At 46.4% G+C, this 14697-nt stretch overlaps 1 protein-coding gene across 1 annotated transcript in view; it reads right to left on the reverse strand.

The window, feature by feature from the left end:
- LOC119454603 (beta-hexosaminidase subunit alpha) overlaps nucleotides 1–14697 on the reverse strand; it is a 158953-nt gene that overhangs the window by 50825 nt on the left and 93431 nt on the right. Inside the window, exons 8-9 of the mRNA XM_037716493.2 lie at nucleotides 11682–11754; nucleotides 13–184 (exon numbers count right to left, since the gene is read on the reverse strand). Of these exons, the coding sequence (XP_037572421.2) occupies nucleotides 13–184; nucleotides 11682–11754 (245 nt within the window). The remainder of the gene's footprint in view (nucleotides 1–12; nucleotides 185–11681; nucleotides 11755–14697) is intronic.

Raw genomic sequence — 14697 nt, forward strand, 5'->3', positions numbered from 1 at the left:
CTTAACACTTACCTGTGAAATTGTGTGGGTCGCAGTCGTAGTACTGCTTCCAATCACTGCCATAGTCAATATAATCCAGGTACCAGCAGCTAGACAACAGTGCGTGGAAGCCCGCCGCTGTTACAGCCTCCAACTCTTTCTCCTGCTTATCCAACCAGACTTGTACCACTGTGTCCGGGGCTATCTATATTTGTTCAATAAATAGAGCGTAAATCATACAGACTTTTCATATAAATGTGTACACTTGGCCCTGTAGAAAACTAACACTCGCTCTGGAGCGCACGACAACTGCTTCGAGTCCTAGTGCTTCCGCATTCTAGAGCATATATTTTCCATAATTTCATCTCTAAATTTAGCAATGTAATTATTTGATACACAAATGCGTATGTATTTGTGTAGTAGCGTATGTAGCTGGGCCGTGAAAGCTGTGCCTCTGTCAGTGATCACGTAAGACGGGGCTCCATGTCGAAGAACGATCTGGTCTATAGACGGTTTTCAGCAACGGCGAACGGGCGCGGCCATGTTTGATCACGTGATTGCGCCGGCATGACTGGCCTTGGGTTGAAGGCCAGCGAAGGAGCCGTACTGCTGTAGTCGTGGGCGACGGTGCGGCAAGCGGCGTTGTTTCGGGTCCACCGATGGACAGCTGCTAGGTCGACGACACAAAGCTCTGGCCCATGGTTCAACGATCATGTAAGTGAACCATTGTTTGTCATTTTAACGTTGTATGTGCTCGCGCCGGAGCGCTCTGGCGCTCGATCATCGTGCATGCGCGTCGCTCGTTCGCGCCGAGCGATTCGAGCTCATGGAGGCTTCTTGTGCGGCGTTCACGTCAGTTCGCTAGTTCTTTTTATTTTTGTGGTTAGTGTGGTGTACTTAAGCTACGATCTGAGCTGTTTGAAGTGGTTGCCCAGTCTCTCGCGCTTTGCTTGACGGCCTCGAATGTGTATGCTTGAGCGCCGAGTGAAAAATCCGTGTCCGCTTGTGTGTTGACGTCTCGCTCGCTGGTATTTTAGCTTCCGACATACGTTGAGGTAAGCGTTTGCCTCGATACTGGTGCACTGATCTCTGCAGAATTCACCCGTGCGGCGGGCACGCAATAGTTTCGCGTAGTTGACTTCAGAGCGGCAGATTGTGATTGTTGGATGTACTAACTGAATGCCCCTGAACGGGTGTTGTTTCATAGTAAAACCCCTGTCACACGGGCACGTTTGATCGCAATTGAGCCTCGATCCGAATCCAGTCGGTCGTGATCCGCAAATCGAAATCGAAGTGTCCGATTTCGATCGGAGACCGACGTAAGCAGCTTCTAGCTAAGTGTGACAGAAAACGAGGTACAACGATAAAGAAAGAGATCCGAAGAAATACCCCTCTAAAAAGGCCGTTTTATTTTTATGCGCATACATTTTGGAAAATCTGTGTGCTGCGTCGACGCCTAGCACGTAGTTCTGAGATTTGCAGACGATCAGAATCAGCGGACGTGGCACGTCGTTTACCTAAAATACTGAATGAAAAAGTAATTTTTCTGAAAATTGATTTGTACGTACCTTTACTACCTATTAGGCACGTTTATTATTTGCTTCGGACTTAGTTACACTTAAAGCGTTAGAGCCCAAACAACACGATCGTCATCCTTGGACTGTGTAGTAGCGATCATTTTCGATTGCTATCGAAAGTCCGAGCCGGATCGAGGCTCGATCGCGATCGAAAGTGGCCATGTGACAGGGGCACAACTTTGGCTAGCTGTAACTCAAGCGTTTTATAAATGAGAGGTCCCGTTTCAAACTCTTCATAGGAGAGCAACACCAGCTTAGTAATCAAATATGTATGAATTATTGAAACTCCAGAACTATAATTTATAAATCCAAACGATCAGTTTAATATCAGACTGTATCTATCGTGTTACTTTAGTTCTTTCAAACATCTGCAGATGTCTTGAGGAGTAAATAAAAAATCAGCTTTCATTGCCATTTTTTTTTCATTCCCGCAGTACATAAAAATGTTTCTCCCCTATTTCAGTTGTCTACGACTACATGCAATCGACCAAGATGGGAAGCCTGCACAGGACTACAGGGGGTTTGCAGAGGGCATCAACCTTTTTGACAGTGGCAATGTTGGGAAAGCTTTGTGTCAATCCAAGGATGGCATCTGCAGCATAAAGCTGTGTTCCAAGCTGCAGTGTTGGGTAGGAATAGTCCTTGGTTGGACGCCCATCAACAAAGTGAATAGAACATACCTGAAATAAAAGGGTGATTCATGTAATAATTACAATGGTTTGCTTTTATTTGAACGTAGGAATAAAGGAGTCCACATAAATAAAAAGCGCGCACATGGGTAACGCATGCAGTTCTTATTGCAAACTGCCACAAAAGTGACAAAAAAAGGCAATAGCAATGTGCTGCCAATGTCTTTTCCATAATCACAAATAATGTCATAATTTCATAGTGTCATATAATGCCACAATTTCGCGATGTCAAAAGAGGCTACGAAAATTAAAGTATATAATATATATATTCAGCATGCGCTTTGGGGAAACCCTGAAAGACACAAGGCAGAACGAAACAGCTGATTTGTAGTTACCACTACTTTAATACGCAGCTAATCAAATAATGTCAAACTGGTGAGTTTGAAATTATTTACTTTTATTTTCATGGTTTCTCTTGACATTTGCGATAAACGATACGATAAACACGCAACCAACGCTTCTAGCGTTGTTTAAAACAATAATTTTGTGCTACAGCGTCAACACAGCTAGCTTTCGCGCACCTGTTGCTGGCCACAAACAACGCCAGGTCTACGTTCTTATCACACCGTGCATCCGATACAGCAGCGAAACCAACATATGTAAAATCAGACGCGCAGGCAGGAATTCGTCAAGCTTAACGATTTAAAAATGCGATTCAGATAGCACTTCTCCAATCTTTTTTTGCAGGAGTTCTCACCGCGACAACTAGTACGCCTTAAGTGGCACCGATCCCGGCGCATATACGCACGTGGCGTGTAATTTCGCTTAACGATAAACATGACAGATAGCAGGTGACTGTTCCAATACGATATCGCTAATGCTTGAGTTCTGCCACGGAAACACCGCACGGTGACCTTAATGTACAGCAAGCGCAAGATGGGAAGTTGATACACTATTCCGCAAGCCGAGCGCGTTCGCTTATTCGGTACTATGATCTGCCACTTACTCCTGCCGATGTGCCTTAATTGAAGTTCTTTCTCTGTGGGTTCGCTATCCAGCATTGTCGGGTGAGCTTGTTTTTCTCTCCTTGAGGAAATCGGCGCATGGAAAACGAACTCGGGCACGGGCAGTCTTGATGCAGCTGTGGCGCGTGTATTTCACACACCGACGTGTTCCACAGCTTAATGTCGCCATCACAGTTTTTGCATCCGACCACAGCACACGTTTTCCCTCCTAATCTCCACATGGAGCAGAATATTTTATTGTTCGACGTTTGACAAACTGCGCTTGTTAAACGCCGTTGGCTACGTTTTCGCGACTGAGCAATGGTAGTTTCGTTTGCGCGCCCAAGGCCAGAGATGTCCAACACGCGCGGCGCTCCGGTGGCGCCATCTGATTTCAGTTGCACAAACCGGCTGCTGCAAATCGTCTATAAAGAACTGGGCAACATCGGCAGCCGTAGCGCGTGGTAGAGCCCTTGTCTCGGCGTATCTGGTTAAGTAATCTGTGGCGACTACGATCCACTTGTTGCCGGCTGATGATAGTGGAAAAGGCCCGAGTAAATCCATGCCTATTTGATCGAATGGTGCCCTGGGTGGTGCGATCGGTTGCAGCAGCCCCGCGGGCTTCAGTGGCGGGGATTTGCGGCGTTGACATTCCCGACAACTCTTGACGTAGCGCTTTACAGATGTAGATAGTTTGGGCCAGTAGTACGCCTGTTGAACTCTGGCGAGAGTTCGGGAGGAGCCTAAGTGACCAGATGTGGGCTCGTCATGGCAGGCAAGAAGAATGTCGTCGCGCATGTCAGCAGGTATGACGAGAAGGTAGGGTTTGCCGTTGCTGTTCGAGTTTTTCTTATACAGGACACCTCTTCGAAGGCAGAAGGACGAGAGACTGCGAGAAAGGCGTCGAGGTATGGGAGAGTTGCGTCCTTCGAGGTTCTCGATGATTGCGCGGATTTCGGTATCCTCGCGCTGTCGTGCAATCAAGTCCGTTGCGGTGAGGGCCCCAAGGAATCCACTGTCATCCTCAGCGGCCGGATCACAAACATCGGTGGGTGCACGCGACAACGAATCCGCATCTTCGTGCTTGCGGCCTGATCTGTATACGATGGTCAGATCGAATTCTTGCAGACGAAGGCTCCATCGTGCGAGTCGCCCAGCGGGGTCTCGTATATTGGTCAACCAGCACAATGAATGGTGGTCGGTCACTACTTTGAAGGGGCGACCGTAGAGGTAAGGCCGAAACTTCATGGTCGCCCATACCACTGCAAGGCACTCTTTTTCTGAGGTGGAATAGTTTGCTTCTGCGCGTGAAAGAGTACGGCTGGCGTAAGCTATCACGCGCTCTGTGCCCTCTTGGTGTTGGACCAGGATGGCGCCAAGACCCACGTTGCTGGCGTCGGTATGGACTTCAGTATCAGCGTCCTCGTCAAAGTGAGCAAGAACTGGTGGTGTCTGCAAACGCTCCCGCAGCTCGGTGAAAGCCGCGTCCTGCTCTTCATTCCAGACAAATGGTACATCTTCTCGTGTGAGGCGAGTCAGAGGTTCGGCAATCCTAGAAAAATTGGCGATGAAGCGGCGATAGTATGCGCAGAGCCCCAGAAAGCGACGGACTGCTTTCTTGTCACGGGGAACAGGAAAGGAGGCTACGGCGGTGGTCTTGTCAGGGTCAGGCCGAACGCCATCCGCGCTCACAACATGGCCGAGAAACTTAAGTTCTTTGTAACCGAAGTGGCATTTCTCTGGCTTCAGCGTGAGGTTAGCGGCGCGGAGGGCGTCCAGCACAGTCTTCAGACGATTCAGGTGTTCCTCAAAGGTCGCCGAAAATACGACGACGTCATCAAGATAAACGAGGCAAGTATGCCACTTCAAACCAATGAGAACAGTGTCCATCATTCTCTGGAATGTCGCAGGTGCAGAACACAAGCCGAAAGGGAGCACTTTGAATTCATACAGGCCATCCGGCGTAACAAAGGCCGTTTTCTCGCGATCTCGTTCATCAACTTCAATCTGCCAGTATCCGCTTTTCAAGTCTATAGATGAAAAATACTTGGCGCGTCGCAGTCTGTCGAGTGAATCATCGATGCGGGGCAGTGGATAGACGTCTTCTTTAGTCACGCTGTTTAGTCGCCTGTAGTCAACGCAGAAACGTAGTGTTCCGTCCTTCTTCTTCACGAGGACGACCGGCGATGACCAGGGACTTTTGGAAGGCTGTATAACATCGTCCTGAAGCATCTCTTCGACTTGCGTATGTATCGCGTCCCGTTCTTTGGCCGAAACTCGGTAAGGCTGTTGTTTTATGGGCGACACGTCGGTATATGTAATGATTCGGTGTTTCGTGATGGGCGTCTGACGCACCTTAGAGGACGAGGCGAAACATTCTTGGAATTGAAGCAGCAATTCATGCAGCGCTATTTGTTGTTCTTCCGGTAGAGTCGAATTAATGTCTACTTTGCTTAGTGATGCCATCGCAGCCCCCGGTGTCGATTGGAGAGCATTGTCCAGTGATGCAGACGTAAAACATTCAGCAGTCTCTGTTATGGGGTAGGCGAGAGCGATGGCAGTGCGACGAAAAAGGTGACGGTGCTCATTACTAAAATTCGTCACAAGCAGCGTAGAACGTCCGTCACGAAGCGTGACGAGGCTGCGAGCGGCGCAGAGACCTAGTGTGAGCAAGAGCGACATGTTGCCTTCAGCGACTGCCTCACCATCACGTAACTTGTCACACACGACATCAACGAGGACACTCGAACGGGGGGGTAACGCGACGTTGTCGGCATAAACGCGAAACGTGCTGAGATGGCTGTCGTCGGTTTTGTCTGCTGCTCTCTCTGTCGAGTAGGTCACGGTGCGCTCCCGCAGGTCGATAATAGCGCCATATTCCCGTAGAAAGTCGATTCCCAGGATGATGTCTCGGGAACATTCGCGAAGTACAAGGCAACTGGAGAGAAACGTACGTCCACGAATGCCAACTCGGAGTGTGCATATACCAAGTGGGGTGACTACATGTCCGCCGGCAGTACGAATTTGTGTTCCGTACCAAGGCGTAACTACTTTCTTCAGGTGTGTCACTAGTTTTCGGCTCACGATCGAGTAATCAGCCCCTGTGTCCAATAACGCACTGACTTCATGGTGACCGTCGAGCACCACAGGTATATCCAAAGACAGTCGGCTTCCGAGTTCAGTTGTTGTCGAATCACTGGCGGTACCTGGTCGCGTCGCTGGGAGGCCTTGCTCGCGTCGATTATCAGCGGCCTCGCCCCCGAAGGTCGCTGTCTTTAGTTTTCCCGTCTAGGGCTTGGCGAACGCCCCTGCGCCGCCACTGGGGAGCTCCGGGAATTTGGGGAAAATCGTCTCGGCGACGGTGACCGTGACTGCCGTCGCAAGGGCAGTGGCATGCGCTGTTGAGACAGGTATTCCTCAATGGCTCTTGGTCTTTCGCCGAATCTTGGCCTTGGAGAGTCGACGGCAAAACCCTGAAGTCCAAGGCGGCGATATGGGCATTCACGGTACACATGTCCGGCTTCGCCACAGTGATAGCACAGCGGTCGCCTGTCCGGTGTGCGCCAGACATCCGATTTTCTTTGAAGTGGTTGGCGGTTCTCCAAGTGCTGGATCGGTTGCACTGATGGAAGTGTATCGTGAGGTGTGGGGCGGACGAAGCGCGGAGAAGCAGGAATATACCGGCTCGCAGCTTCCGCGTATGATGCGCGCCTGAAGCTCCGTCGGCACAGGTGGTGTGACCTCCCTGGCAAGCGGGACTTGCAGAGCATGCTGCACCTCGTTCCTGATGAAGCTGGATATGGATCCCGCAGCAGGTTGAGGCGGGCAGTGTATTCTTTGCAGCTCGTCGCGTACCACTGATCGGATGAGGTCGCAGAGGGAGTCGATGTTGATGCTACCTCCGGCAGCTCCGATCTGATCCATCGATGACGCGACGCTGATTTGCCGGTCGTACACTGCTGACCGCTGCTGAAGCACTTTTTCCATTGTCGTGGCTTCCGTTAAGAACTCGGCCACAGTCGTCGGGGGACTCCGAACAAGGCCAGCGAAAAGCTGCTCCTTAACCCCTCGCATTAAGTGCCGGAGCTTCCTATCTTCTGCCATGTCCGGGTCAGCTCGACGAAAGAGGCGCGTCATGTCCTCAACGTACATCATCACACTTTCGTTGGGCATTTGGATGCGCGACTGAATGGCCCGCTCGGCGCGTTCACAGCGATCAGCATTGGCGTAACTTGCCCGCAGATGACGACAAAAGTCGCTCCACGACGAGAAGGGTTCGCGGTTCTCGTACCAGGTGCGAGCGCCATCCTCCAGACTAAAGTATACATTCTTCAGCTTGTTCGCATCGGTCCACCCATTGAAATCAGCGACGCGTTCGAACTGAGCCAACCAGTCTTCGACATCCTCAAGGATGGAGCCATGGAAGACTTTTGGCACTTTCTGTAGCGTATAGTGAGCAGCACTAGTAGTGCCTTCCATACCGCTTTGGTGCGTAGCTGACGTAGTCTCGGGAAGAGGTCCAAGCTCAGGGGGCAATCCTCGGACTCTTCGGCTGGCCCGGTGAACAGGTGTTGTCACTGTAGGCACAGGGCTACCAGGAGGCGTGTAGGACATTTGCTGGGACTACCCAGCACCTCCACCAGTTTGTCACGTGCAACAGAAGGCCTTCAGAGCAAGAAGTCCTGCACCGGCAGAGACGAGTACTAGCCAGGAAGATGGCTAACCCCAAAAACGAAAAACCTCTTCTTCTTCTCTTCTTGCCTGAATACTGGCTCGCGCTCGCCGCAGCTCGAGACCTCGTGGCAATATATTTCAAAAGTACCTTTGAAACAAAGTAGCAAAAGGAAAGCTTTTATGTTGGTCGTACTTACAATGAATAGGAATACAGAGGAAGAGGCAAATCGCGCTTGTAACGTGGTTACGAGATTTATTTATTTAATAATTATTCAGTTAGTTATCCACTTCGTTAGTAAATTATTTAGTTAGTAAGTCACTAGTAGGTTACACAACACTTTAAATAGCCTCCATTGGAGATTCGGTAATGGGAGCATCACAGTAATAAATGAGAAAAAAGTCAACACTGGCAACAAACATACAAAGTGAGATCATCAGTAATGTCCTGCGTTTCTCGGGTCTCCAGCTGTTACAAGCTCACATGAGTTGCACCGGCAAATTTTCGACAAAGGTAGGCTCCAAAGGCTGTTCGGAATAAATGACATTATTCCTTTTGAGCAAGATGAGTACTGACGCATTCTAATATTTCTGTCGTGCCGCAAACGCTAACAATGATTGGGCAGGGTAATAAAAAATTGCCAATCTCACTGCGGAAATACACGATGAGAAATGGTGTTGCGAATGGGCCACTCAGCCCGTGAAGTGCACCAACTGGTACTTGCCATGTGCTATACGGCTAATCGTGTTCCTCCGGCGTTCCATCTTAAAAGGACTACTCAGCGTTTGCACACGCCATTAAATATTTATGTGAATAGAAACACTATTGCGTTTGATCTTCAGGTGTACGCCTAGTGTTCTTGACTGACAAAAGTAGTGGCATTCAGCGAAAACTTTCTTCTGCACAATAAAACAGTAAAGCATTAGGCTGAACCTGAAGGTACTAAATCGTCTTATAGGTATCTTAAAAACAAACAGTCTTAGTGATACACTGCATGATATTCAACTGCTTTATCCTTTTTCTAAAACCTTATTTATATTTAGGCACCCCTAATCTTAGGTCATTGTGTGTATGCAACTACGTGCGTGCCTATTCTTGGCCAATCATACAAAATGGGCGTGTCCAGTTGTGACGCAAGAGGTGTCGGATGTTAACGAAGTATGCGATTCCAACGCACATGTTGGAATCTATGTGATGCAAACCTTTCGAGAAGCCGTTAGCAAAATACTATAAATTTGCCCATTTAATTCCTGCGTTTCTGACATGAAGGAAACTCGCGTGCATGTTGTTCCTGTATTTCTTATGGTACATCATCGCGATAGCAATTTTATGGACACTCCAGGCGCTATTCCGCCGTCGTCGTCGGTGTCGCCGTGATGTTCCGCATAAAGTTCAAGTGGTAGCGTCGTGGCCACGCGCGGTATGCTGTGTGTGCGAGTTAAATCATGCGTGGGTGAGCCGAAGATGGTGGCTGTATCACGCGCGCAAGGGAGGAAGGTGGGGAGGTTGCGCGCCGTATTCCACTGCGCGCAAGGCACCGTGAGGAGGGGTGGGGTTGGATCCCGGCGGGGTTGTATAACCGGGGTGGGGTTGTACCCCGGCCGCGCGATCCATATCAGAAAGCGATCTGCGATGAGTACAAAGTCTAGGTGTACCGAGGGCTGATAGTTCGATGTGCGCAGCGTTCTCGCCGTTTAGTTCGCGTTGAAGCGAGAGGCAGCACGCAGGACAATTCCCTCGCTGCTGCTACCGCTCTTCCTCACGCCAGCGTTTTGACAGCGAATGTACGCCTTCATCGTGACAAATGTGCTCATGCTAGCCTGTGCGCGCGCCACCATTCTTCTTAATTTTGTTAGTAAGGAAATGATTGCAAGTTTATAAGGCCGATAAAACTACTATCTTCGCTTCGAATACATGTGTAACAATTGGCCAGCGCAATCGATGCTTCGCCTTTCGGGCGAAACTGCGATTTTTTATTGCGATGGCAATTATATAAACAGTAGAGTGATGAGACAGCAGAGCGATGCAGCTCGGAGGGCGCCGCGCCTAGCCGCCAATACAACGCAGTTGGAGGACGTGAATGCTCGCCGTGTCACGGACCATGTGATTCGGCTGGCTGAAAGTTCAAGTGTGACGCGCATGTTCCAAACGGACATTACAGGCAATCCGTTTGGATTTGCGTGTGACGTTTGCGAGAGACTTTGGCATAAGCGTACCTCTCGCTACGCACACCCAGGCATAACGGAGTTAAGCCACAGCCAATTTTTTTCACAAGTTCCTCTTGTTAGGCCTTGAAGCGTTCGAAATGAGAAGGTATCTCAAAAGCACCGCAAATGTATCCATATTACGCTGTTTTCGAAGTGGCCTAACTTCACCAAGCATCACCAAATTACATTTACAGAGGGTGGCCGGAATCGCTGCCTTATGCCACGTTATCTACGTGCACTCCTCAACGCCGCTAACCTTATATCTGAAAAAATAGCCTGCGCATATTAACACTAGCAGACGTTTATCGTCCTGCGCACGCGCATTATAATGCACTATTAGGCTATGTTCAGTATACCGCTAAACACGCTAAAGTGCCCATTGTTTTCAAAATTATAGAAAGAACTAATGCTGACAAGAACAGTTTTCTGCAGGCAGTAGAAGGCGTTGTTTGCACACAGGCAATGTGGGCAGCATAGCGCCAACAATAAATAGCCTTTGTTAAACTAGCCGGGCATGAAAGCATGCCCATGATTGTACATAGAGGGTTTAGATGAACGTAAAGAAGATATTGCCTGAACAAATAAAAATAAATTATACCTGACAAACCAAAATCATCGCTCAGTGCACCCTCTATTTTTTTTCGGGGGTGGCTTGCACGAGCATTTAATAACAAAACAATAGCGAATTTAACAACGCGCACAAGAAAAGGAAGCTTTAGCTCGAGTGCTTCTTTCTAAATACATGTAAACAAAGAATTCCTTTTTCTCGGCAACCATTGCACCAAATTTAACGAGATTTGTTGCATTGTAAAGAAAAACTTAAATTTTGGTGACTGTTGGTTTCAAATTATTAATTTAAGTCATAAAAGTTTTATTAAAAATTGGCAAACATCGCACATCTTCAGAAAACTAGACTATCATTTTTACAACTCTGTAACTCAGCAACAAAAAATGATTTCACAGTTTTGTGCATTGCATCTAATAGTACATTTAAAGTGTACAAAATTGATATATTACACATGAATCTAAAAAAATTGTAATATAGAAATACAGCTTTTGCAGAACCCTTGTACACAACGTAACGAATATAAAATGATATATCGAATTTGTCCGCTTTGAATGATCTCATGGATGCCGTTTGTATAGCCACGATAGCTGTTTTGATGCAGAGATATTAATTTGTAAACTTCGCGCTTCTATTTATTTAACTTTTCTTCTAATTTTGAAAATTCCCTAAAACATTTCCGGCCCTGAAATGAAATTCCGCTTCCAACAGTCACTAGAATTTAACTTTCTCTCTCATATGCGAGAAATTTCTTTAAAATTGGCGCAGGGGTTATCTAATAAAAGCGTTACTGCATTTTACACGTCCTTGAATTGGCCGCATTGGAGTTGGGCCCCATCCAAAGCTTCCTTATAAGATCGCGTTCTTAAATTAATTATTATTTTCGTTATTAAATATTTCTGCAACCTGCCCCTGGTTTCATCTTGCACTGAATACCATAAAAAACGACTTTAAGTAAATACTTTTCAGTCTCAGCGTACTCATAAAAGAAAAGAAAATTCATACGTTTGTCTACAACCTTCCGATAGAAAAAAGTGCCCACGCTTACCTTAACCTTGTGGTCAAATACTTCTTGCCACACAACGTAGCTTTTCCCTACACCCTGAACAAGTCGCAGCAGCCTGCAAACATGGAATACCTTATTTTTAATTTCCAACACATTATATATCGTTGTAGTAAGTAGTCTGGACAATCTAAGATCGGCCAGGGTTCTTATACTAGAATCTTGTCGTGAAATTTGTCGCCTGAAAACCCTGTAAACCATAATTTAAAACAGAAGGTAATTAAAATATAGGGCTGTCCATCGGGCCCGCGACACAACAGAGAGGCACGGCCTTTCTGTACCGACGTGGGAGCGGCCCGCTACGTGGTGACGCGCGTTCCGAGGGACCGTAATAAAGTTTTATCATACCATACCATACTTCCGTGGAGCTCGCAGAGTAATACAAAAGGGAACAAAACATGATAAAACAATTGTGAAACCAGAGGCTCGTCGCATTCCCAATTTTTCGCCTTCAACAAAATGTATCACAATGGAACGTTGTCATGCACTTTCGCTCAGAAGGGTTCACGATTATCTTTATCTGTTCCTAAACCTCCTCTGGAACTGGAGAGCGTGCATGCGCATATTTTGTAGTTTGGGTGATTCCACGAGAGATCACCACGGGTCCAAAAATTCATATTTTAGATTTCACTCAATATATTATATTTTGTGGGCACATCACTCGGTAGTACGAAAGTGAACTTGCATTCTTTGAGAAATGGATACTTTAGAAGAAAAAAAATATCGAAATTCTTCAAGTTGCAGGCTCCATTCACATGCACCGGGCATTTTTGCAAATTCGCAACAATGTCAAATACAAAATATTATGGCTACAAAGAATGCATTTTTTGTGTAAAACGTATACCTAAAGAAGAGTCAGCAAGCGTTGTTTGAGGCTTCTGTGCAAAACGGAAGTGTTTTAGAAAAAAATCTTAATTTGCTACACTTTTCGAAATTTGCTATATTTACGAATTTTTATCTACTAAACTAATGAATGTAGCCTACTGAAATTTGCTGGGCTATGAGACCTTAACCTGTTTAAGAACTGTGCTAAATATTGTTGCTCTAGCACAAATTTCCATTTTTACATTTGGCCTCAAATGTGAAGTTTTGACGAAAATGAACACTATTTAAAAATCTAAATAAAAAAAACGCCATCGTTAATTTTTCTCAAAATTTCGTAAACAGCTGTCCACAGACACTGGAAAAAGAACATTAAAAAACATCTTGCATTATTTTGTTTTTAATGACAATATGTGGTAGAAATGAGAGCTTCGCCGGGATGCAGCAAGGTGCTAAGAAATAGGGACATCGGGGTAGAAAGAACGTCCATTAGCCCCTGACTTGCCTAAACTTGGCCATGATTGCGACACAAGGGCAGTTTTGGTAAACTAGTATTATGATTGCAAGAACGAAGTTCTCGAATGCCTAACTTTCTGACGTAAATCGTGCTACTGGGCCATCATTTGCGCCCATATTTTGTTAGTGCTTTCAGATGATGCTCTTCTAAAAATCGTCTCTTTTGAACGAGTTGGTAGAGTGTATTAGAATGGGGAGTGGGTCCATGGGAGGCGGTGGCAAACAGGTGGTAAAGCGAAATACGTTGAAAGTTGCTGGCGGTGTGGCTGCCACCTTAAGAGGAAGCTTTAGCTTGGGTGCTCCTATCTAAACACATGTAAAACGAGAATTCCTTTTTCTCTGCAACCACTGCGCCACATTTTATGACGTTTGTTGCAGTTAAAAGAAAAGTGAAAGTCTAGTGGCTGTTGGTTGCGATTTTTTTATTTAAGTCGTCAACTGTTTATAAAATTGACAAAATAGCAGAGCTTCAGAAAACGAAACTATCAAATTTACAACTTTAACTCAGCAATGAAACATGATCTCACAATCTTGTAAACTGCACCGAATAGAAAATCTAAAGTGCGCAAAATTGCTATATTCTACATGGCTTTAAAATAGACTACTATTTTCTGTGTAGAACTTGTGCAAAATCCTTGTAAACAATGTAACAATTTCACGTAAGAAATAAATTGGCATATCAAATTTGTCTGCTTTGAATGCTCTAATAGATGCCGTTCACAGGTCTGCGATATCTTTTATATAGGTGCAGAGCTACGAATTTGTAAACTTCGTAATTCAATTTTTTTTTTCAAACTTACCGATTCTTGAAAAATACATTTAAGTAATGCGGGCCAGAAATCGACATTTCGCGTCCGACAGTCACTAGAATTTACCTTTTTCTCTCATGTGCAACAAATTTAAGTAAAATCGGCCCAGTGGGATCAGGAAATCATTTCTGCGTTTTACATGTATTTCAATAGGCGGCATCGGAGTTGGGCCCGAGCGAAAGCTTCCTCTTAAGAGCAAGCTTTATTAGATTCGCTTCATTAGATCTGCGTGATCTGGCCCTCTGGATCAGTTGGTCTTAATGAAATGTGGAAAGAGCCGCCATTACTGCAACGCTTCGTAAACTGAGGACGCGTTATCAGCACGCTATCATCCTTTCGGATTTGCCAGCGGTGCTCCAACAATTATCCCGTGCATTGTATGGCAGCAAGTTCGGCCGACAGTCATTTATGTTAGCTAAGGAGCTCAGCAATAGGCATTTCATTGTCAAGTTTCAGCGGATACCTCCACATGTTGGACTTGCAGGCAATGATGCAGCAGATTAAATTAAGAGTGCCAATGAATCACCCCTTATATAAAGACTTCTCAGCACTTTGAATATCACCTCACCATCCAGGAGTGGTTTTAGCACTTTTAATATCACCTCACCATCCAGGAGTGGTTTAAGGAATCCGTCACGCAGAAGCTATACGCTCTTTCATAGAGTAAGAACTAGTTCCGCGAACACCGCCCCCCCCCCCCTCCCTGTGAACGCGGAACAGTTCATCTGTGCCTGCCAATACTTCAATAAAAACAGAAACGCTCTGCTTGAGGCTTCGCACAGTAGACCAATATCCTTAAGAGTGTGCGGAACAGGTAATGTTTCCCAAAACACATAAGTTTCGGAGAGAGGAAG

The sequence above is a fragment of the Dermacentor silvarum genome, chromosome 5, assembly GCF_013339745.2.
Source record: "Dermacentor silvarum isolate Dsil-2018 chromosome 5, BIME_Dsil_1.4, whole genome shotgun sequence".
NCBI lineage: Eukaryota > Metazoa > Arthropoda > Arachnida > Ixodida > Ixodidae > Dermacentor > Dermacentor silvarum.